Below are 25,910 nucleotides of genomic sequence, written 5' to 3'. Positions count from 1 at the left end.
TCCATGACATCTTCTCAATCCCCAATAACTGCAGACTCACACAAAAGATGGAATTTTGTTCTGTTCAAGTCTCTCCTTCACTCCTCTATATCAATTAAACACTGCTTCCAATTCTAAATTCTTTACAATGGATAAAGGTACTGAATCTCTGCTTATCCCTCTAATGTTTCTGAAATCATTGCATTAACTATAAAGGTATTATGATTTTATGGTGCAGAAAACCCACACAGTTGCTTTTATGAATTATGAACAGCCATTTTTTTTTTATTATGAAATGGAAGGCATGATTCATCATCAACAGCAACAACAGCAAAATTGATTTGATGATGCTTTTTCTCCCCAATCTCAAATCCTTTTTCAAGACCCATCTTTTCTTAATTATTCATACCATATACCCAGTAGATTTAGGATATTCATACAGAGACCAAAATACATATCCACTGAAAAAAACACACACACATTAAAAGTATCTGAAAAGACTTAATATGTGATTGCCATTAGTCTTTGCGCTCAGCACATTATATGTACTGAAGAACACCCCTCCCCCCCCCCCCAAAAAAAAAGTAAAAATACTGCAATTAAATGAGAATAATTCTGCATACTAGACAGTAAGAAAAATCTGACAGTATAACTTTGCATCAGGCAAACAAGGCAAGAGCTAACACCAAGGAGCCTTGAATATGAAGACTCGTCCTAGGACTTTACATTCATAATCAATTCTGTCAATAATTGCCGGTCAGTTACCCCCTTCGTAACGCTTTGCAGTCTGTTCAGTGGCATTATGCATGAGACTTGATGAATATATACAAACCAATGGCTCCATATAGAGAGCAGTTGCAAGAACACAAATCAATTACCAAAACAAGCTAGAGACTACTGCCAAAAGCACCAAGTGAAACACTTTGATGGTTTTCAGACGAAGATGGGGGGGGGGGGGGGGGGGGTCCAAACAAGCAGTGATTTAAATGCATTTACAATGTGATATAAGTGTTACCCCTTAAATCTGACTCTGTTCACATGAACATAATATTCCCATTATCACCTAGAGTACAAGTACAATTTACAAGACTGAAGGGTTTTGAAATATCAAACAATTATATTCATTCGTCTCAGCTTGAATCAGAAATAGTAACGAGAAAAAGAATTACTGTAAACAAACTGTAAAAAGTTTTGCCCAAGAAACCATGAAAACTGAATATGGCACGAACATCTCTTCTTCACTCTGCCTAAGTTTCCTTTGCACAACTGACGACAAATCTGATGACTGCATTCCACTCAATCTAAGTCCATCACTACCAGTGATAACCTATTTGTACACAACTTCAATAACAATTTGGGATGAGGTCTTACGAGGGTTTAAGTAGGCTTAAAGGGAATATCCGGGACAAATTAAAATTAGTCTAAAAAGAAAAAGTAAAAACTTACAAGCACAACAGCAAAAGTTTGATCAAAATCGGATGAAAATTAAGGAAGCTGTAAAACTGTGAAGTTTTACTAATTTTTACAAAACCGTTCTTAAAAAGTTATACATTTACATATTGTATGTAAATTGTGAATATTGATGTCATCCCGTCACAATTTGCCACTATACAGGATGTATATAAAGTCATGAAATTTCCAGTGTTTGATCAATGCAATAATGTCCCAGTCTCAAATCCAAATTTATCTGACTGCTCATTATTTTGAAGGTATAGTCAGCCAGGATTAACAATAGGTGTATATTTTAAACTTAAATAGCAGAAAATCTGAATTTTATCAATTTTTGTGCATGATCAATGGAACATTGTGAGATGATGACATCATCAGCTTACTCATTTGCATATTATTCATAACAACTTTATGGGAACTGTTTTGCAGAAATTAGCGAAACTTCACAATGTCACAACTTCCCTAAATTCTCTCTGATTTTGATCAAATTTTCAGTGTTGTACTCCCAAGATTTTACTCTTTCTTACACTGTAGACTAACTTATAATTGACCTGGAGTTCCCCTTTAAAGGGATCCCATAGTTTTGGTTGAGACTTAAATTCAGGTTTCTAACATTTTCTTGGTGAGATAATGAGGAATCTCTTATGTAATATGAAAGAGCATGTACTTGCAAAATAGATTCAACATTTATTTGATGAAAATTGGTTTTGAAAGGGCTGAGGTATCCAAAACAGAACAATTTACAGAGTTTTACTTTGTTTTTGGATGTCTCAGCCATTCCAAAACTGATTTTCGTCTAATAAACTTTGCATTCCTCTTAGAATGGTATGGTCTGTATTATTTCATAAGTGGTTTCTTGGTATCTCGCAACATAAAGTTAAAAGCCCAATCCTCATCTCCACCGATAATAAACCATCCCTTTAAAATCCTCCAAGACCATGATCTGTGAAGAGACAGAGAGAGGAGGAGGAAGGAGTTCCAGGAGGCAGACGATCTCTGTTTACATCAAAATCTCAGAGAGGGGAGGATTCACTTCTGATTTCAATTGTTTTGACGCTCCATTCATCACATTTTCTCCTCCGCCTCGCCTGGGCTTTTTGCTCATCGCATCCCGGGCCTGGCGCGTGGGCACGTGACTCCATTATAACGGCCAAATAAAGCCATCACAACACTTCGACGGCGTAAAAAACGACGTCCCTCCCCCGATAACAGGATGCTTTATCTGAGGTATTCTGGGATTAATGGTCCTGCCGGGTGCGTGGGGCGGGACGAAAACCCGGCAAAAATACAACCAAAGACTGGTAATGTGATCAGGGTCAAATATGCCGGCTATGTTTATTCCGCGAGAGAGAGGAAAAATGATGAAGATAAGAGTGGCCATGAATAACATTTGATTCAAATGGTATCCATGACAGCTGGGGGTGTATCTTATCAACACTTTCCACTTTCATTGTTTCTCTCCACTTTGTTTCAATTGCTATCATCACTTTCAAAAGGGAAAGAAAAAAAGAAACATTGTTTGTGTTGGTTTGGCTTTAGACTGCTCTGAATAAACACACATAATGCAAACAAAAAGTAAGAAGGTACATTGTAGATGTCACGTTTGGCAAATTTGAGAATTACCCACCAGCTTACAATATTAATTAATATTACAAGGTGAAAACAACTCCTGATCAATGTTGCCACATCAATGCAATTTATTTGCAGAAAACAGAAAGAGGAAGAGGAAACATTTTTGTGGCATTTGCTGGTTAACAAAGCACATGACAGCACACATGGCATAAAATCAAGCCATCATATTTAACAGCAATGGTGCCTCTCTAGAGCAGAGTACATGAATGGTAACTTGCCGTTTGGTCTTAATCTTAATTTCCTCTCATACCTGCAAGCTCCACTAGCAGGATTTAGGGGTGGGGTTTGAGGATTAGGATTACAGTGTGGGATCAATGTGGGGGGGGGGGGGGTTGGGACAGGCTTGGGATCTGGGATTTAGGTGCGGATTAGAGTTTCACAGGTTTGAGAAGCGGACATTTCGGGCATGTTGTATCATAGATAACATGGGTTGGACCAAGCAGGATCATAGCAGACTACAAACCACACGGTAATACCTTATCTGACACACATTATTCTATTAACAGTAGGAGAATGTTTATATTTCATGTTGACTACGGGTTGTTTGCTAATCACATGAGAATTATACCCCAAAAGTATATAGTAAATGTATGAGCTGGTCCTTGTAATGTTTACACTCAGTGCTTTACATAGAGGGAAGAGCTAGCTAAAATGAATTAGGCCTACATGTTTGTTTTTTTGTTTTGATTTAGGGTGTCAAATATCAAAAAAAAAAAATGAGATACATGTTTCATTATCAGGTACTTGCAGGAAATTTTCACATTCACCACTTTACATGCCAAGGCACTCATACTTCCTTTCACAAGCAATCAGCTTACCAAATCACTGAAAACTTGATCTTTTAATTTAGTTCTCAAGGACAGCTCACTCAAGTTATCGACAACGCATCAGTCCAGCAGGAAGGCCATGGTGACAAAATAGAGATTAGGGAGACTGGGCGATTTCTATTCACTAATACTTATGCTGTAGTTTCCAAAACATCTATGCTATTTGGCGAAGCAAGCACTCTAGACAGCAGATGCACCAATCGGCGTATGAAGCACAGTAATGATTGAGGGAAAAAAAAAATTGCCTGCCCCCTCCAATTCTTGTCATCTACCAACATTGTTTTCACTCTGGGTAAGTCATTGTCTTCATCTACATGGAGTTTCAGTCATTCTTCGAGGCAACATACCCCCCCCCCCCACCCCCAATAATTCCTTTTAACTGAGAGTTACTGAATTAGTCCATAATCAAAATACCCTGAACTGATGCAAAAAGCGCTGAATTTCTTGTAAAACCTTCCTGGTTTACATCTTGGAGAGAAAATGCCTAAGAATGAAGCAAAGACTGGAGGGAACAATTTGATGTACGACTGGAAGGCTGAGCTGCAATGTGTTCCGATGTAAACACACCCCCCAAAGAGGGGCCCCCAAGTCCACGGCCGTGTTCTAGCGATGAGTCAGAGTTTCTCTGACTGCGGTATTGAATCTGCTCTATCTTTACTTTGATTTTCTCTTCTCCTGTTTGGACAGCGTGTCATACAAAGTGATTTATCGTTACATTAGGATAACAAATGAATATTCATGCTGGAGGCCATTCTTGGCTTTAATACTTTTCACGGTCGGTCGCAGCGGCTCCCCAGTGCCGGAAAATTGGATGTGGGTCGCAATATAGAATTTGTTCAAGGAGGAAAATAATGAACCAAACCCAATGAAGCAGCACACATGACAGAACTCTCTTTAGATATCTCCATTAGATGTAAACTTAACAGATGGAGTACGCCGTCTATTATCTTTCAAACATATAGGCAAATGCTGACTCAAGAGCATTCCTACGATTGGCCTTTATAATGAGCAAAAATTATTTTCTGCTCATGAAACAATGGATAAGGTAATGACTGGTGATGGCCATTGATGAAAATTATGACTGATGTGATCATGAAAAATGATATCTGATGAGGATAATGATGTTCATGAAAATGACAATAATTGGCTATCTATAAAACTGCTGGAAAAATTAAATACCAGTGATGAAACTCACACTAGTGCAAGAGGTGATAATCTGCTGAAGATAATGGTGAGCGAGATGGTGATATTATGTCACATCCATATGACTGATGATGACAGTGAGGTCTATGATTATAACAGCAGCAGAGGAAAAATGGAGTAATGCTGTAAATGGTGATGATGATGATGATGATGAAGATTATGAAGGAGGTATTGATGATGGTGATGGTGATGGTGATGGTGATGGTGATGGTGATGGTGATGGTGGTGGTGATGGTGATGGTGATGGTGATGGTGATGGTGATGGTGATGGTGATGGTGATGGTGATGGTGATGGTGATGGTGATGGTGATGGTGATGGTGATGGTGATGGTGATGGTGATGGTGATGGTGATGGTGATGGTGATGGTGATGGTGATGGTGATGGTGATGGTGATGGTGATGGTGATGGTGATGGTGATGGTGATGGTGATGGTGATAGTGGTGGTGGTGATGGTGATGGTGATGGTGATGGTGATGGTGATAGTGATGGTGGTGATGGTGATGATGGTGGTGATGGTGATGGTGATGGTGATGGTGATGGTGATGGTGATGGTGATGGTGATGGTGATGGTGATGGTGGTGATGGTGATGGTGATGGTGATGGTGATGGTGGTGTTGGTGATGGTGATGGTGATGATGGTGGTGGTGATGGTGATGGTGATGGTGATGGTGATGATGGTGGTGGTGGTGGTGATGGTGGTGGTGGTGGTGGTGGTGGTGATGGTGATGGTGATGGTGATGGTGATGGTGATGGTGATGGTGATGGTGATGGTGATGGTGATGGTGATGGTGATGGTGATGGTGATGGTGATGGTGATGGTGATGGTGATGGTGATGGTGATGGTGATGGTGGTGGTGGTGGTGGTGGTGGTGGTGATGGTGATGGTGATGGTGATGGTGATGGTGATGGTGATGGTGGTGGTGGTGGTGATGGTGATGGTGATGGTGATGGTGATGGTGATAGTGATGGTGGTGATGGTGATGATGGTGGTGATGGTGATGGTGATGGTGATGGTGATGGTGATGGTGATGGTGATGGTGATGGTGATGGTGATGGTGGTGATGGTGATGGTGATGGTGATGGTGATGGTGGTGTTGGTGATGGTGATGGTGATGATGGTGGTGGTGATGGTGATGGTGATGGTGATGGTGGTGGTGGTGGTGGTGGTGGTGATGGTGATGGTGATGGTGATGTTGATGGTGATGGTGATGGTGATGGTGATGGTGATGGTGATGGTGATGGTGATGGTGATGGTGATGGTGATGGTGGTGGTGGTGGTGGTGATGGTGATGGTGATGGTGATGGTGATGGTGATGGTGATGGTGATGGTGATGGTGGTGGTGGTGGTGGTGGTGATGGTGATGGTGATGGTGATGGCGATGGGGATGGCGGCAGCGGCGGCGGCGGCGGCGGCGGCGGGGGCGATGGCGATGGCGATGGTGGTGGTGATGGTGGTGATGGTGATAACGGTAGTGTCGGTCACGTTGGGTTTGAAGCACCCTGCTCTATGGCACAACTAGGAGCACAGATAGGTGTGGTCGGGATGTGGTCGGGTGGGGTAGGAGAGAAAGGGGTAATGGTATGATATCAATACTCACTACTTGGATTCATAGTCCTTCCACGCCTTCTCAAATGGCTTTTTGAGATCACCCTTCTGGCCCTTCAAGTCGCCCTTCAATAGTGTGTCCAGCGGGAACATGATGATGTTGTTGATGTTCTGGACCTTCACAAGGAATGAAACGGAGGACAAAGACATCGTTATGCACCACATCCCGAGTCTATGTCCAATGTTGGTTGATGTGATATGACATTTAATCATTCTTGTGTGAATGATTTTAGCTTTTTTATATATTACATAGAATTTCCCCCCCCCCCCCCCCCCCCCCCCCGCACTGCAACATCGATATGCATACTATTATCAGACTTTGTCCCTGCAAATGCTTAGTTCCACGATCTATAACTGAGCCTTGGTGTCAAAGTTATAATCTTGCAGACCTTGGGTTTGAAGAAATTCAACTATTCACTACTTTCGTAAAATCATGTTGATGAAATGTCACATTTCCCCCTAAGGATAATACTGAAATGGGTGTGATCGCAGCTGGTTTTATACTCAAGCACTACACATCAAATTGTCATGACAAGCTGCCTACGGTCTAAATTTTTGCTGAGCCACCGAATATTTGTTTCAGTAATCATACATACGAACAAGGTAATCTAAACCATGCTTGGATTGTTCAAAATTGCAGAGTGAATAAAAACTTCCTGCATATTTTCAGATTTGGTGGACATGTCAGAAGTACAAACATCACAAACATTACATGAATGATGCACTATCTAACAAAGTATATCATACATATTGTTCTTGAACTATATATCTAAAAGTAAAACTAAAACAGAGACTAGATCACGTTTTCAGAGTACTGTTACCCAACAATTTTTACCCCTGCCCTCAAGAGATCTTACTAGACTCTTTAGTAACGCTGCCAGTTCTTTGGTGACGACAGAAAACTTGAGGAAGGCCGCGCCGAGGTCGGGTTCCCGCTCCCTGGTGAGCGTGCTGGAGCCGAGCTTCTCCAGATTCTCAGAGAAAGATAAGAGATTTCCTACGTATGCTGTATTGAGAAACAAAAGAGCGAGAGATGGGGAGAAAAAGAGAGCAGGATTGAGTGCCAGAGTCAACACTGCAGTGACATTGGAGGAGAAATTGTTTTGTACACTTAGAGATTCAAGACCAAGAAACTACATTTTACTGGTTTGATGTATTCTTTTTTTTACAATTGCTATTTGTTTGCTAATACTTTTAATGTAGAATAAATATTTCTCTTTCATTGGGTAGTATTTGGGTCATTGCAATTGTCTATTTTGAATGTGGAATCATTAAAAGCCTCTAAACTGATACATTTAAATACTGATCCTGAAATTGGCAATACATTTTAAGCAACAGATAATGCTTCCATCTGAAATTGACAATTTTGTATTTTTTGTTCTTGTGCAGCTTTAACAAATTCAGCCAGTTCCAACTATACTGTACCTCATTCATCTTTCTCCGATGAGATGCGCAGTAAAATTTAGAGGTGCCAATTTGATGCTGTCAAATTAATAATTTGTGCAGTAAATTCCCAAAAGGATATGACGAGTTCAAGCATTATGAGTTGTGATTAAGGTCAGTTGGGTCTACTGAATTGTTATGCAAGGTATTGCATTATTTTTTTTTTTTCTATTCAAGAGGCAATTACTCTATCAGTCATTAATTTGGCAGGAATATTTTGCAAATTTTAAATTGTGATATAGCTTTGAGCATGGTAAAAATCTAAGACTAAAAACCATTGCACTGGACAGGGGAGATGTAAATACACAGTGTAGCATCCATTCTCAAGAAGCAAAATTATGAATTTACAACTTAAAGATGATACACCTTACATTTATGATGTTGCAGCATTCTATGATACTTTGGTGTGTTGTTGATTGTGCAAATTTGTATAATAGTTAACAGCAAATACTATTGTGTGTAAAGTATTATGTGAGCTGTCTTTTCTCCTTCATCTGGATCATATTTTAGTTTAACGTAGAAACAATGATTACAACTTTATGACTGCAGTAATACTTTTCTTTGGCAACAGCATTGTAAAACAATCTGTCATCACTTGAGTGGATGATATATGAAAAAGAACATAACATTACTTTATTTAACACTTAATACCAGAAATCAATATTTAATATCAATATTAATACTAAAAACCAACAACTATATTTGAAGGAAATCCTGTGTCTATGCATCAATTTAGTGGCCATCGAATAGATTTTCATTGATGCGTCTCTTTTTTTCTTTCAATCAGAAATTCAGAGATGAATCAAACACCAAGAATGTCACTTGCTTTACTATTCCAATGACAAAAGGTGACGGAGTAGAAGACATACATGTGCATCTCAACATTGATGGAAAAAAAAATAAATTAATTAGTAATAATAAAGGAATATGCAATCCCTCAGCTATTCATGCTGTTCATTCATCATCCACACGTTGTGGTCAGTGAATAGTCCTTGAGAACTCTCCCTTACAGCCATGTGACCCGTGAATGGCACCAGTGTTGCGTTACCCTCAAAACATCTGGCAGACATTCATCTTGGATGGACAGACAGACGAGGTACATTCACGTTTGTCACAATCAGATGTTGTGGTTCTCACTGGCAATGAACTTTTAAGTGCATATCTATACCAAACAATACAGGTACGTCGCATTGTGGTGGCCACATTTGCAATTAGAATGTTTTCATGACGCATATCATACTTTTTACGCATTTTTTGGTCAAGAACCCTACCGGCACTACTAATTAAAAGATACAATATTACTGATGCCACTCACTCAATGCACCACACTGTGAAAAACATGATAACTAAACCCAATATCTTGGATGCATTCAGTGCCAAGTTCCATTTTAGGGACAGAAGGGCACTATGGACTTATGTGCTTTGCATGGCAGAACAGCTTTTTTTCTTTGTACATATTTTTTTTTTTTATGGTAGGGTGGGGAAGGGAGGGAAGGGGGCTTGGCTTGGTGCCAGAATGCCACAAATGACAAACGACCCAGGGCACAAACAATCACCTGGAAATTAACAATGTATTTTTGATGACTAGCACATGGACGTATTCACCAATCAATTTGGTTCCTGCTCATGGCATCGACAAATGAGCTCTTTATGAATGGAGAATTTTCTTTTTCTCTCCTTGGTATAATTTGGTTGCGAATAATCCCCCAGCAGAGTGTAACTCAAACATGGACAAAAACCTGTATTTCGTACCTTTATGAAATGGGAATCACCAAATGCATGTAAAAACTGTATTCCGTGGCAATTTTTATTGCAGCCATGTACAGCAGATATATACATTGTATGTTAAATATGCCAAGGTAAATAGCTTCTCCATAAAAAAATCATTATGGATGTTAATGTGCATAAAACTTAAGACACCTTTTTGCTTCCCTAACATTTACTTTACACACTCACTATCACAGTTATGAAATTTGATAATCGAAAATACCACAGAATTCATATTATACTGTAAAAGTGGACATTTTCGCGCGAGTAATTTTTCATGCTCAGCCAGGTAAAGACAAGTTCCGCATGTTTTTAATTCCACAGAATCAAGATATGAATTACTGGAACATATGGAAAGCAAAAATATTTGTGCATTGACATCCAAGCCATGATTCATAGATAATATATCATTGACTTCATTAAGAAAAAAGATGGCTATCCTTTTTTTGTAAATAATTTCATTGCCACTAGGATTTATTATAGTTCTAAATAGATACAGAATTTTTACACAGTAAAAAAAAAAAAAAAAAAAAATTATTACAAAATTTTGTACTGCCATGCAGCAGACATAAAGCCACTGTAGATAATTTTATTTTTCATTGGTTTCATTATTTACAAGTACAATGTACTTTGGAAACATTATTTCCTCCTTGTAATACATTCTATACAGGTCTGGGTCAATGTGTTATCATGTGCAGATGTGAATGTCTTCCACCAGAATATCTTTGTTACATGGTCTGCGTTATTTGTAAAAATCCCCATCAATCAACACAAAGCAGGACCTTTTATCAAATTATAGGTAGACAGTATATAAACCATCTATGCAATGCTGAATTTAAAGCCTTGTACACCGAACTGCATTTAAATTGCCATTCCACGCCATATTCACGCCAACTTACACTGTACTTAGAATAGAAGTAAATCAGATAAAACAGCAAAGTTTCATCACAATGGAACTTTTCAATATGAAAGTTACAGAATTTCAAGATTTCTCATGTCATTACAGAAGGCTGAAGTTGCTTGCAAACACCTGGTAAATCAGCTGAGGTAATGCTGTCCTAATCCTGCAGCTCTCTTAGTGCTCTGTACATAAAAATATCATAAAGTCTTGCTCTTGAATAGTTCATAATCTAGCAACTAAAGACTTTTCCCCTTTTAAACTTCTGCAGCCATGACATCATAGCCCTTTTTAATTTCAACATGCAGTTGCTTCCCATACCAGTTTTATTAAAGACAAATGAAAAACTTTAAAATGTCATAATTCTCTTATTCTGAGGCAAATTTTGAAGTAATCAGTTGTCATTTTAACCCCCTTTTCAAACAAAGGCTTGACATCCTTGCCGCACATGGTATGAAAGGATTTTAGCACAGCATATGCACAGAAATTATCCTACAATTGTATGTTAATAGGCATACATTGCACTGAAGAATGATTATTATGAGATACATTCCACAGAAGCTTCTGCCAAATTGTAGTGCAGCTTTAAGGTTGAGGGCGCTTCGGACAGAGATAATAGAGTTGGCTCCTCTGCCATTAGGCTTCATCACTTACAAACTGCCCAGTGGCACTGACTTCAACTCCCTCTGTGTCAAAATCTCTGAACGTCAATGACATTGCATGAACAAAAGTCTCTTACAAAAGTGATATTGTAAAACGAGAAATGTTCGCATGCATTTTAATTTCGCGAATTTCGCGAGCGCGAAGATTCGCGAAATCAAAATGCACACGAAAGTTCTTTTCTACACTATATGCATTGAATACCAGTTCCAGTTCGCGAAAATTTCATGCCGCTAAAAAGGCCGTCGGCTCCAATTCGCGAAAAATTCATTCCGCGAATATATCATGTTTTACAGTAGTGTTCTTGAAAGGGATGTCTGTTTTCATGTGTAGGACTGAACAATTGTATGTGTTTGTTTGTGGAGTATGTCTGTGTGGGTCATTTAAGGATGAAATATGGAATGACACCAACTGGTGTAAAGAAGAAATTCACTACAAAAAGGGTAAGATATGTTATAGGGCCTTGCATGGAAATATGGATTTATGAATATGAAAGAAAACTTAAGAAATCCCTTCATCATTCAGTAGGAATGCAAATGACACTGGAGCTGCTAACGCAGTGCTTTTATAGCTCATAACATACAGCATATCATTGGCATGTTTGCCTATTCAGAGACAGTGAACTTAATGTACAAAGTTACCAATATTCTTCCAAGCATTTGCCTGATTTGGCAGGTAATAAAGCAAAAAAAAAACAATAACAAAACAAAACCTTTCAATGTGCCTTAAATTTCAGGGGAAAAAAATCAGGTGTGCCTGTGCAAAAGTGTGTGAAATTACACGTTTGGAGAGTCAACAAACTATGAGGAGCCTTTCTGTGTATAAAGCAGTAGAAAGCATTCTGTAATTACCTCCTCGGAGGTCATGTTTTTGCCAGCGTTGGTTTGTAAAGTCTGTTTGTTTTCAAAATAGCTGAAAAAAAACTGTGAACGGATTTGGATGAAACTTACAGAAAAAGTTGATAATGACACAAAAAACGGATGATCATAAACTTTGGTAGTGATCCAGACCACCATCTGAATCCAGGATGTTTTTTAAAAATTTTTTGTATGAAGGGTTTTCATTAGCAAATGAAGCCAAGCTACATGTATTTCAGATGAGCGCATGCTCTTGGCACAGCGTGCAGGAGCTGGTGAGGTCCGTGGACTCTGAGACACAATATTACTGGGAAATTTTCAACATTCGTGTATAGGTGGAAATGAGTTGCTTTGTGGAGGTCTGCACTCTCTTGAGTGTACTTCTAGTTTTAAACATGAAGTTACTAGGCTAGAAGGAGCCGAAAAACAGCCATGAAAAAGGAACATTACACAACGTCCAAAATATTGCATGCTTGCACAAACTGTGGATACAACTGACTTGAAAAGACTGTATAAACTTGTCAGGTCTTATGCTGTAAACCAAAAGAGTGCTGTATTACATATTGTATATTCTTGGTTTAGATTTCTAAAGTCACCTCCCCTCCAATCTCACCATTCCATTTCCTGCTCCCCCTCCCCTTCCCCCTTCCAACAATGACTGCAAAATCATCCCTCCCACCCCCACCCCCCCCCCCCCCACCCCCCATACACATGCATGTGAACACACTGGCAGCATTCACATTGGACCCCACATCATGGGGATATAGCTACAAGATATCTTCCCTTTTTCTACAACTGACTGTCCACACTGCTTTGGGCATGCACAGATCTGATGGCCCAAGATCACTCCCCCTTCCAAATTTTGTCCCCCCCCCCCCCCTCCACATCCCCGACTCGCTTTGCTAGGAGACGGGGACAAGTCCCAGAAAATGTCCACACTATGTTTTTGGAGGGGAAAGCCCAACAAAATGGGACTTTCCCAGTGATGCCAGGGACAAGTGTGAACGCAGGGACTGTCACGTGTCTGGCAAAAGGCCCTTGGGCGGAGACGTTAAATCATGTTAACAAATCAGATTAGTAGCACAACGCCAGCAGTAAATTGGGGAGTGAGGCTCGCTGACATGACATTATAGCTAATCCATACTGTTGGACATTGGTAGACCACACACAAATTCTGAACACATGACATGTGTGTGTGTGTGTGTGTGTGGTGTGTGTGTGTGTGCTGTTGCCTCAATTTAACTCTCCCAGCTCTGCGGTCTTAAAATGCCAACGACAGCGTACACACCCAGATTGCCTGTGGCACTGACAGGGTGTACCTATACAACTGTAGGTACACATTGAAGCCCACTTTGATTTAAAAGCTTAAATACCCTCAAAATTTAATCAATATCTCGTAAATTCAATTTAATTCTACATGCTGATGATCATAACACAGAATATTTAGAGTATCAAATGTGAGGAGAGTTAACAAAGAAAGCCAAAGGCTCGAGTTAAATGTGACCCCATTTGTAAAGAACCACAATCAGGTACACAAATATGGCTACAAACTTGGACTGAAAAATTCTTAGAACGTAAAAGATCAATTAAATGTAAAATTAAACAAGCTACATTTGTACTACACTCAGTAAACAAATAAACAAATAAATTCACAACAAATCAAAACTAACAAAGATAGAAAGGTGCATGTGGTATGATCAAGTAAGCACAATTGAAATGTCTCCTTTTGTTTTACCTAGACTTATGAATGTTTTGAGTGGTTACATTCAATTTGAATCCAGACTTAGCACTTTTGAACATATCTATTAATAGAATTCTTCAGTTTTATGCTCAGGTGACACAATGTTGATTATAGAGACCTACAATGCTGTATGAGCAACTATCACCATCACAAATAAAGTTGTATTGAATGAATTCTTTTATAAGGTCGATTAAAGGGGAAATTGAGTCCAAAAATAAGATAGTCTGATAAAAAAGAGTAAAATCTTACAAGTTTAACAGTAAAAATTTGAATGAAATCGGATGAAAAATAAGGAAGTTATGAAATTTTTAAGTTTTGCTAATTTCTGCAAAGCAGTTCTTGTAAGGTGGATATGCAAATGAGTGAGTTGACCATGTCATAACCTCACAATTTTCTATTGATCGTGTACAATATAATGATGAAATTCAATGTTTCTGTTAATGAAGTGTGAAACATTATGGTATTGCTGGTTGAATAACTTCAGAATAGTGATCAGTTAGATATCAGGACTTGAGCCTCGGGCATAATTGCGTTTGAATGAAAAACTGGAAATTTCAAAATTTTATGTACAAACTATATGGCAAGTTGTGAGGGAATGACATGCCCACGTTACCATTTGCATATTCATATCAACCATTCAAGAACTGTTTCCTCAAAAATTAGTGAAACTTCAAAATGTCATAACTTCCTTATTTTACATTCGATTTCGATCAAAATTTTACCAATGAACTCTTAATATTTTACTCTTTCTTATCAGACTAACTTGTATTTGGACTGGATTTCCCCTTTAAAGGAAACACTGACTATCTCATCACTCACATGTTTTCTCTTTTAAAACTAATGAAGCGTAACGTAATGCACTTTGTTCGTATTTTCACAGCTTCATGCTGACACAATATCACAGAATCTGGTGGTGTACTACAAAGTGCAGAACAATACAGTTCAGATTTCTCACACGGGAAAAATAATTGTTGAACAGTGCTTTAAAGCTTTATATAAAATATCAAGACAAACTTTAGGTTTTCCTAATCCTCCACACAACTGTACAATGAGGGGTCCTCCCTTCCTTTCTACTCTAAGTAAGAGATTTATCTTAATCATGAGAGATCACATACACCGCTGACAGAAGCCATTTATTATAGTTTTCTGAGCACATTGTCAGCTACAGGAAACTTGAAAGGAAATTAACATTGTGTTTCTGGTTCCAATCTTTACCCTGGGAGGAAGTATGATTGGAATGTTTACATTGTGTGATGTGATACACAACATTGTATCCATTTTCAATTTGAGAGGGATGCCCAGCGGGATTCGGGTAGCAGATGAAAAATGTCTACAGATATCAATCCAGGGCATCAAAATGTCACAATTTGATGCCAATTCCTTGTTTCCTTTTCTCCTTTCTTTTTTTTTTTTTTTAGTTTAAAGATTCTCTTGTTACATTTAAGTGTTTTTTCTTTTGTTTTAGTCTATTAAAAACTGCTGTGGCATTATGATGTGAATAATGGTTTTTTTTTTCCTTTAGTTTGATCATCATCTAGGTTACAAGCCAGCTTGTACAAAATAAACTGAACACAAAGAAAGTTTTGTAAAAATGTCTAAACATACACAGAAAGTGAAAAATACATAAATAAATAAATAGAAAAATAAAAACAGTAATTTGATTTCAACCAGTGTTAAAGGCTTCAATATCTGTGCAAGATATAAAATGAGAGACAGCTTTGTAGAGATTAAACTTTTTAGACTACACAAGACCATATTTTTCTGTTTGTACAAAAAAAAAAAGATCTTTAGACATCGAATATCAGCTTCAAATATCATTATCAAGTTGCATATTTATACACTGTAGCAATCAAATCATAACTGATTAATTTAATAGCAAGCTAACTTTAGATGTACACCACATACAACTGTAGCGGCAGGTAGAAATGCTCCATAGATGGAGCTTAGTGGTTCAATTGTGGGTAAGTGCCAATTTTAATTCCAGTGACCGTGGTTACAATAATATCTTGTACCTGAAGCTCTGGAAATGCAGTTCATTTACAACCTGGAAGCACTTTATAGGGCACATACCGTCATGGTTTATCATCGTTCCCATGTTTGAAACATGTTTCAATACCAACTATCAAAATATCTATAACTTGGCAGGGCAATGCATTGCTAACAAACTCTAGCAAAAACATACCTTCCCTGGCAGAGGTAGCATCTATCGTCATCATTAAAATAACGACAAAGAAATGTGCTTGAAAGAAAGAAGAGGTATCAGAGGCGTAATAGGGAGCTTTAGATTTTAGACGCGCGGACGTTCAGAGGGGAAAAAACATGTTCTGAGCGTGCGCAGAAGCGCGCGTCAAGTTGACCCACGCTTCTGCGCACGCTCAGAACATGTTTTTTCCCTTTGAACGTCCGCGCGTCTAAAATCTAAAGCTCCATAATATACCTCCTTGGGATGACAACTGGATTTCCTGTCATCTACAGGTAATGCTGAAAATCTCTTAATATTGGCCTGTTTGGCTTCTCAAAAACTTGTGAACAATGTTCAACTTGCATTCACGACTGTTTGAAGATGTACTATATCATGCCAAATATTTCATGAGGTTTTTATTTTTGCAAATTTCGCAAGTCATGTGCTATTCACGAATTTCAAGACTGGCGAAAATATGGACTCTGATCCGGACATGAATGTAATGTGCACACACTCTTCATTCTTCATTCAGTGCTGTACAATGTGCACTTCACGATCGCAAATCAAACCACTCGCAAAATTGTCGGGGAGTCCCGATTCGCGAAAAATTAGACTCGCTAAATATATGGCACACACATTAATCTTCATCATTGAGGAAGTGGAGCACTGTTTACAATGATTATTAAAACTAGCTCGTTTTGCATGCACCATTTCAACAGTTCTTGGCACATTTATCACTTCATCTTTCATTCATTCCTTTGTTTATAACGGCACATCCATCCACTGGTTTCATCAGTGATGCAGAGACATGATTCTTATGGTAATTCTTTAGGATCACCCATTCACAATCAGTATGCGCAAGTTTTTATTACAAGGAACCACAATAATGACAGAAGATAAAAACCAAAAATCCCACTAAACTTCTCATAAAATGGTTTGGTGTTTCTTATGACAGGGCTATATCTCATAAAAAGAGGGAGTATCAGGGATGTCACTTCATTATTACCATCAAAACAAAATATCTGCACCAGTTGGCATTTAGACTTGTTCTTTCAAACCTTATATCCACACACAAAATTGCACTATACAAGTATTTTTTTTCTTTTACCTCTGCTGCCCATAAAATAAAAGGTCAAAATGATAAAGAGAGAATAAAAGTACTGTATGTCACAAAAGTGTCAAAAGATGATCAAAATGGAATCCCATTTTCTATACTCAAATGCATTCATATCACACTTCTGATAAGTTTCCCTGTTTGTCTGTATAAATTCTAAAAAGATAATTCCCTTTAATACAGGCCTTGAAAGAAAAACTAGTTTTACCCTAAAAACACTTTGGGGTGGATACACACATCTCATGCACTTGAAGCTCTGGAAATAATGGCCTGGAGTAGCCAAGTGGAGTGTTTGCTTTACAGTCAATTACATGTACAGTTGTATAAAATATGTCTGTCTCCCCTCCTTCCACTCCCCCCCCCCCCCCCCCCCCACTCCCTCCTTTCTCTCTTATTCTCTCAGTATAATATATTTTCTTTCCCTTCCTCTCTCTCATATTCTCTCTCCATTTCCTGTCTCTTATTTCTTTGTCACTACTTCTCCATAATAATATTATTGGCTGAGAAGCAGAAGGGCACTAGTGTATTTTTTTTTTTTTTGGGGGGGGGGGGGGGGGGGTACTGAGTTATTGGTATCACCTTGTCGAGCTTGATTTCCTCCACATTTTTGTGTCAATTCTATAAACAAATTTTCATTTTCAGTAAAATGCATAAAATCACAAGGACACTATCAATGTTGCCTGATATTTGGAACAATGCATATAAATCTACCCGCTTTAACTTAAATAAACTTTTTATGTCACAAAAATTGATTGTATCAAATTTATCTGAACACTCAAGTCTTAGAATGCCATAACGCCCTTCTGGTTCTCAGCTGACAATATACTCTTTCCTTACTTTCTCTTTCTCTCACACACACTTCATCTCTCACCATTCAATTCTCTTTTCCCACTTTCAGTGCCCATCCCTGGCAATACCCAACATCTTCAATGGCCCTCTCATCATGACCTCAATATGACTCCACGGTCAAGTGCTTCCATGAAACCACTTTCAAAAGCTCACGGTGTGCATATCGACCGATGTCAAATGTCGCTCTTTGCCGTGTCCCTACATATAGGGCCTAGATGTCTTCCTTCGTGTCATATCATAGTGTTTGTACACCAAATATTTCGCGAGGCTTTTATTTCTGCAAATTTCGAAAATCAGGTGCTATTTGCGAATTTAAGAAAAATGCAAGAATATTCACTCTGATCCCAGCATGAATGGACATGCCCGCATCACTGTTGAGTACTGTACTCCATGATCACAAATTCAACCACTCCGAAATTGTTGAGGAGTCCAAATTCGCAAAAAAAAAAAGAAAAATATGGATACTTGCTATAAATGGCATGTCAATGTGCTGCCTTGATTCCAAGCTTGAAAGCACAATTTGAAAATTCTACCAACTTATGAATTCCGAAAACACTTCCCTGGAAATTACCTCAAATTTCAAAATTACCAATTTAGTCAAAGTAATTGTACAAAACCGCTTTGGATCACATAATACAAGGTTTGTCTCTTTGGCAACATTCTTCTGAAGATGTCAACATCATTAGCACATTCAACTCTACAGCATTCTTACTGCTAATAGCCATGTGAACCTTATACAGGAGAGCATTCTAAACAGCCACATGATTGTCAAGATTTTTAGGCAGAATATTTAATCCAATAGTCACAAGTGTAGTGGTAGAAGGTTTCGCACAATGTGACAGATGAGGCACTCTATTAAACAAGGCGAAGCCGAGTTGAGTAGAGCACCTCATCTTTCACCGAATGTGAAATCCTGTTCCATGGTGCAGGAAATAACCATACACTATTTGTTTTGGATACAATACATCGGACATCAATAAATGTGGTGGGTGGCAACTGCTGAATATAGTACAGATATGGCAACCTTTTTTCTTTTTTTCATGCGAGGCGAATGATTGTGCTATGGCACAGTTGTACAAGGAAGCGATCAGTCAAAATTGTAGACAGTATACAGTATTTAGTGACAGGGCATACACTTGCAACTGATTCAATGCACACTGCAAAAGTACAGTACATGGGCATTTCCACGGTAACTCACGTTACATTTTGAACTCAAAATTAGGTTGTTGAGATCAATATCCTTAAAACCTAATTAGTGATATGAGTTACTATATGTGAATGAGTATCATGCACCTCCATCCTACCTCACAGCAACATTACATCCACAGACTCTTATGAGAACTATGAGAAAAAACACTACAAATGTCGGTAACTCACGTTACATAATTTGGACATGCAAAAATTTGGCATGTCTTATATTCAAAAGTTTCCTCAAACAAGAAACAGAGAGACTTTAAAGTCTATTGTGTCAAAGTCATGGACTAACAACATACATCACCGAGTATGGTAAAAATTCAAATTGTCTTACATTCTCCAGGTATCGTCATGTGAAGCGGTAACTCACGTTACGGTAACTCACGTTACAGTTTGTCCACATGATCACAAGACGATTTTTTGTCTTAATAATCCAAAGAAAAGTTACCAAGACAACTTTTTTTCACATACAAACTCTATGAATAAAGAATCTAAATTGATTTGAACATTGATCTGACAGTAATTGATCCCATTTTATCCATGAGATTACCAAAAGGCAGGAAACTTTACATTTAGAATACCAACTTAAAGATAAATTTCATTTTTAATTGAGTCGCTTTCCAAGCTTTCATTTCTACTGAGACAAAAATTGTATTCAACAAAATGATATGAAACAGGGTCTATTTCATTAAATTACACTCTTTTCCATTTAACAAATGCATCAGAAATTGAGGATTTAATTGAGAATTTGATTTGATTGTTTTTTTATTTTACTAGATTTAAATGGATTTCAGGCTATCTAGATAAAACAAGTCATCCATAAACTATTCCATTTAATACACTGAGTCACGAGACTAGAGACCTGTACATGTAGTCTGTGGAGAGTTTAAAGGTTCAGAAATGAAATATTTCAATAAATCTTTTCACTTTTAAACAATGCAATTTATATTCCAATTATTTGATAATTGTTTGAATTACTCAATAATCAATTGTTTGTATGTTTGATTTGTTTACAAATTCTTATACGAAACTGGTACAATAATTAGACTTGAATTACAGAAACTGCAGATAAATTCTAGTTATCTGCTACCAGTATTGATCAGTTTAATAAAACATGTTCATAAATGTTTTAGCCTTAAAAAACAATGGCTTTGGTCTATGAAATGTCAAGTAGCCATTATTTAAATTGTACATACATGTAAAAAGTATACCAGTATTTTCTAGAGTAATCAAGCAGACTGAAGCAGTAAATCCCAATGAAAAACATGAATAGTAAATATTTTGTGATCAGGAGGCTAACTATTAATATCACAAAATGTTGATAGTTTGCTTTAAGGTACATGACTGTCCAGCTCTTAAAGAAAATGTCTGATAATGAGGTTCACATTCAACAAGTTTTTGGTAATAGATCAGCATGTAAAGTAAATTATAGTAAACATGGAAAAGTTTCATTGTAGGATTTTGCAACAATATAGCTAAAACCTCAGAGTAGAATAGTATAAAACACATAATCGTGTCAAATTCACAATGTTCAGTTCTCAAAAATCTCAGAAAAAACAGCAGGAAGCGAGCTCCAATTTTAAAATTCTGTTCATACATGTAAATGTTTCAGCCTCATAAACAATGGCTTTGGTCTATACAGGTAGGTATAAACTATGAAATGTCAAATAGTAATCACTTGAATTACAAAAACAAGAACTTTTCAAGAGTAATCATGCAGTGATTATCCCAATCAGGAGGCTATTAATAGTTATCACAAAATTTTGATAATTTGCTTGAACAAGGTCCATGCAGCTTTAGAAGAAATGTCTTTTAACAACTTTCGTAACAGATCAGTATGTTAATACATGCACTGTAATATTAAATAGTAAATATGGAACAGTTTCTTTCAGAAGTTAACATGTGATGAACATGTGTAATCAATACATTGTACATGTAGACCAGTTGGTTTGGTGATAGAGAGAGACCAAGAGAATAACAATCTACTGGAAATAGAGTATTAATACAAGAGTTCAGTAATCATGTACTCATTGGTTACTTATAATCACAGCCTTCATATAATTTCTTGGTATTAAAGAAAAATCATGTCGGTAACTCACGTTACATTGTGGTAACTCACGTTACATGGTAACTCACGTTACAATTTTAAGACCTCTGTTATGAGAATTTGAAGCAAAGACTATAAGTCCCATCATATTTCTTGGATGTGTGCTGCATAGTTATTTGATAATCCAAAATACCATGTCTCAGTTGGGCATAGTAAAATTGCTAGGTTAAAAAGTTCATGTTTCGGTAACTCAGTTACAGCAGCTTCTCGAGCTATGTAAGAGCACGCTGGTGTCCGAAGTACATATCTTATATCGAGGTCTCCACTTTATTTTCTGCTAGATTAATATATTTTTTATTTGTAAAACCAAACAAAGTTTGATTTGAGCCTCAAATATAAAAAATAATCACAAAGAGCAACAAAAATGCATTTTTAGGAATTTTTAGGTCAAAAAATGCTTTCTGGCTTCAAAAGGTATAAAAATGCACAAAAGGGAACTTTTCTTAAAGGTAAAGTTGGTTTCACACACTTCAAACTATGGCTAACAAAGTAAGATTATCAGTTGTCCTGAAATATGCGGGTAAAATTTTGGTGGTCATGTCGCACAACTCACGGAAATGCCCACATGCACATGTCAAGAGAAGTGCAATAGTGCAAAATATGTGAGTCTGATAAGAGCCCATGTTTATTTACCTTTTTTTTTTTCATGGAAGATGACATCAGAGTGAAATATCCAAAACTAGTCGACAAAAGATGCACACTCAACAGTGACAGCATGCAATAGTCCTTTTTATCACACGTCGCATCATGAGCAGTCAACCAATCAGATACCACGAATCTTCATGTGTTTCCACATAAATTGTACCATCCCCCACCCCCCCCCCCTCCCCCTGGCATGCTTTCTGGTTGCCTGAAATACCTTTTCTGTACTTGTTGTTTATGTCGTTGTTCTTGTTGTTGATGTTGTTGTTGCTTTTTTTTTACAACAGTGATAAATAGAATTTAAAAATGTTTCATAAACTATGTGAAGGCATCCATCCACAATTATGCAGATTGAAGCAGGGAATGGAAATTTCAAATTGTTTTAGGATCTTACTCAATGCACTGATAGAATGGTTCATATCAACCTGCTTTGTATCATTTCCATGATGATTTCCCTGTGCAACAACGTTGCAGATGGTATTAAACCATATGGGACGGACCCTTTACATTGTACATTTGACAACTGTTTGTGTTGCGAAGCCCAGCTGCAATCGCCCCTAATGTTTTGTCACAAGGGCAGTTCCACACAATGTGAAAGCCTGTCTCGGACCGGGGAGATGGAATTATAGTTGTTTATACTGGTCAGGCCCTGCTGCAAACTTGAGACCAGCAAAAAAAAAAAAAAAATGGGAAAAAAATGGGAAAAAAAAAACCTGCCAAAGAAAAATAGAGTTCAAAGTCTGATTGACCATTCCACACTCTGCACTGCATTACAAATAAAGCCTGATACTATACAATTTTTATCTGTGTTTACCATTTTCTGGACACAATTAACTCCACACACAATAAGAATGCTCTCTCTCTCTCTCCCTCTCCCCCTCTCGCGCCCTCCCCCCCCCCCCCCCCCATCTCTCTCTCTCTTTCTTTATTGAGGTTTACTGTATTGATTTGGGCTTCTTTTCTTTTTTCCTTCTTCCTCTTTCCAGTCAAATTTTCATCTTTATTTCAACCTTCAGATTTGCATGAACAGCACATTCTCTTTACAAGATCTTGTTCCTGAGACATATTAGGGCAAATACTATTCCATGATATGAAGAGTTTGTTTGCAAAAACCGATAAGTCCATATTTGCCAAACTGAGATATTTGCGATTAAAGTTCAAGAAAAATAGAGAGAATAGTAAGAAAATTTTTGCTTCTTTTGACCATAATTTCAAAAATGTACCTTTATATGTAGTGACCAATATATCATTTAAAAGGTATTATTTTCGTACTTTATGACAGAGACCGTACTTTCAAATCTTCGAAAAATGGACTTATCGGTTTTTGCGAACAAACACTTCATATATTGGATATGCTTTCAGGAGAGCCTACACATTGTAGATTATACAGTACTCTTTTGATGCCAATGAAAAATTATATTCATTCCATTTCCTCTTTTTTATGCATCTTTCCATCTCACTCCTACCGAGTTATCACACATTGATGTTGAGTTCCCACCGAGAGAATGCAGCACATGGAATAAACATGACCATTGCATGGATCGTCCAATTTCCCTAAAAAAAAAAACTTTCACAGATCATCATGTATTTCAATAGGGTTTCTATACTGTCCACTTATAATAATCCATACATGTAATATATGAATACATTTGTGACCGTGCACCTCAAAACGAACATAAAGTCGCACACACTGATTTTGCCTGAGGACTGAAAATAAGTGAAATGGGTCAATTTAGGCGAACTTGACTTTTTTATGTTTTCTGAAAGAGCGGGTCTTCTTTTACATTATGCCAAAATTTGGTATCATAAAACGGGAAGGAAAGTGTTTTTTTTTTAGCAGTTTATCTTGAACATTTTTGTTGGAATAGTGTCATTAAGTGTGTCTTTAGAATCCCTTTTTCGTTTCTGAAAAACCTTGTCCACACGCTTCACTTTCAACTCTAATAACTTTGGAAAGGGTAGTGCTATTGCTTTGAAAGTTGACATTAATTATGGACAGAATGTGTGAAAGAGGCATATTTAATTTCAGTTTAATCTGATAATCCCTTCATTGTTGTTACTCTGGTGGTTTACTTCCTGTTTTTGTCCCATTCATCGCACAGCCAGCACGGTTTGGTAAAGATTAAGCGCTTGAATAGACACTGTACTTCAGAGCCTCTTTTCTCAGTTCACACTTTTCCTGAGTTTGTGCTTTCTTTCCAATATTCAGATGGGTTAGGAGAGTCCATTTGATTTGAGTTATATATCATTTTAAAGCTTAAAGTCTGCTCTTTCAGAATATGGTCTTAACTAAAAATTCATGTCTGGCGACTTTTTGTTTGTTTTAAGGTGCAGGGTCACATTTATGTTTATGTCTGCCTGTATGTATGTATGTTACAGCCATGTATCAACAGGGCTGCTCAATGACCCATTTTTTCTACTGGTCTGACCTGTCTGACTGACAAGAAGGTACCCAGTTTTCTGCATCTTTCACTCGTCCATTCCTGTAAAGTTACTAGTCCAAAAGTAATTTTTACTGGTCCTGGACTGTCGGACCAGTGCCAGTGTACAGCTTTGATGTATAGTTTGAGGCGACTTCCTCTTTTTAAAGGGTGTGCCACTATATTCCCATGAAAGTCAACCTTTCAGTATCTATGTTACATGTGAATACACTTGCTCACACAGTGTTTGGTATTAATAACGGAAGCTAGACTCATTAAATGCCCACGGGTGCATAATGTGCCCCATTATCAAAGTGACCGCACACTACATGTATGTGCGGAAGATTCCCATAATGGATACAGACAAAGGGCACATTACCAGGGAGCCCTTTAATAATCCGAGGCATGCAGACATAATAGGTAATCAGTACGCCATTGATTTGTCCCTAACACTGTACTCTTTCCTCCTGAATTGATATAGACGTGGAATGCATTCGGTTAGACATGATGCATTCATTTTGTGCAGACTTGTCTGTTTTTGTTTTGTTTCTATTTTGTATTGTTTTGTTTTGATGGCTTTTTTTTTTTTCCCCTACCTGATGTGGGGAGAAAAAAATCAATATGTACTACTCCTGGCTACATGTTATGTGCATGGCCTGAAAACATGTTATGTTTAACCCACAGACGTGACATGTTAGTGTATAGAGTGTACCAGTAACTCAAGGGAACCATGCACTGATGGTCAGAATTCATTTTGAGTGCCTTGCTAGGCTTTATGTGTGTTTGTGTAGAGTGTGTGCATATGAGGTGTGAAAGTGCATGTGTGGGCATACAGAGAATGTATGAATTAAGGGGAATACTATGCTTATTTCAGCTACAGTTTAGTTCTGATGGACATTTGTGAATGTACTTCATTCGGCTGTGTAGGAAAATCACAGATTTTACTTTGTTGTTCAAAAAATTACTACAACAACAACAACAAAATCTGAATTTGAACGCTAATCATGGAATAGTATAAAGGTTTAAAAACTTTAATGGTCTGTATCCAACCTAAACAATTTCATCCTGCTGAATTACAATTTTAGATTAAATGCATGCTAATATCTACACTCATGCAAACAGTATACAAAGAGCACTAAAGGATTAATAATGATTAAAAATGATTTTGATAAAATTCAGAGTTGCTTCAGTTTGTCATGGGACGGCAGAGTAGCAAGTGTCAGTTGTATGTTTGACATAAAATTTTAACACTAAACTATAAATTTCTAATGACCATCCATTTGAGCAAGTTGGACTACATATCCTAGGACCAAAATACAATTAATATCAAGAAATAGAA

At 37.6% G+C, this 25,910-nt stretch overlaps 1 protein-coding gene across 1 annotated transcript in view; it reads right to left on the bottom strand.

The window, feature by feature from the left end:
- LOC139714980 (arf-GAP with SH3 domain, ANK repeat and PH domain-containing protein 2-like) overlaps positions 1-25,910 on the bottom strand; it is a 133,009-nt gene that overhangs the window by 62,550 nt on the left and 44,549 nt on the right. Inside the window, exons 3-4 of the mRNA XM_071626628.1 lie at positions 7,555-7,703; positions 6,690-6,814 (exon numbers count right to left, since the gene is read on the bottom strand). Coding sequence (XP_071482729.1) covers positions 6,690-6,814; positions 7,555-7,703 — 274 coding nt within the window. The remainder of the gene's footprint in view (positions 1-6,689; positions 6,815-7,554; positions 7,704-25,910) is intronic.

The sequence above is a fragment of the Diadema antillarum genome, unplaced genomic scaffold, assembly GCF_040938485.1.
Source record: "Diadema antillarum isolate AM-2024a unplaced genomic scaffold, OU_Dant_1.0 scf00000045, whole genome shotgun sequence".
NCBI classification, from domain to species: domain Eukaryota; kingdom Metazoa; phylum Echinodermata; class Echinoidea; order Diadematoida; family Diadematidae; genus Diadema; species Diadema antillarum.
Note: the sequence above shows the minus strand (reverse complement) of the source record. Positions and strands in the feature narration are given on the sequence as shown.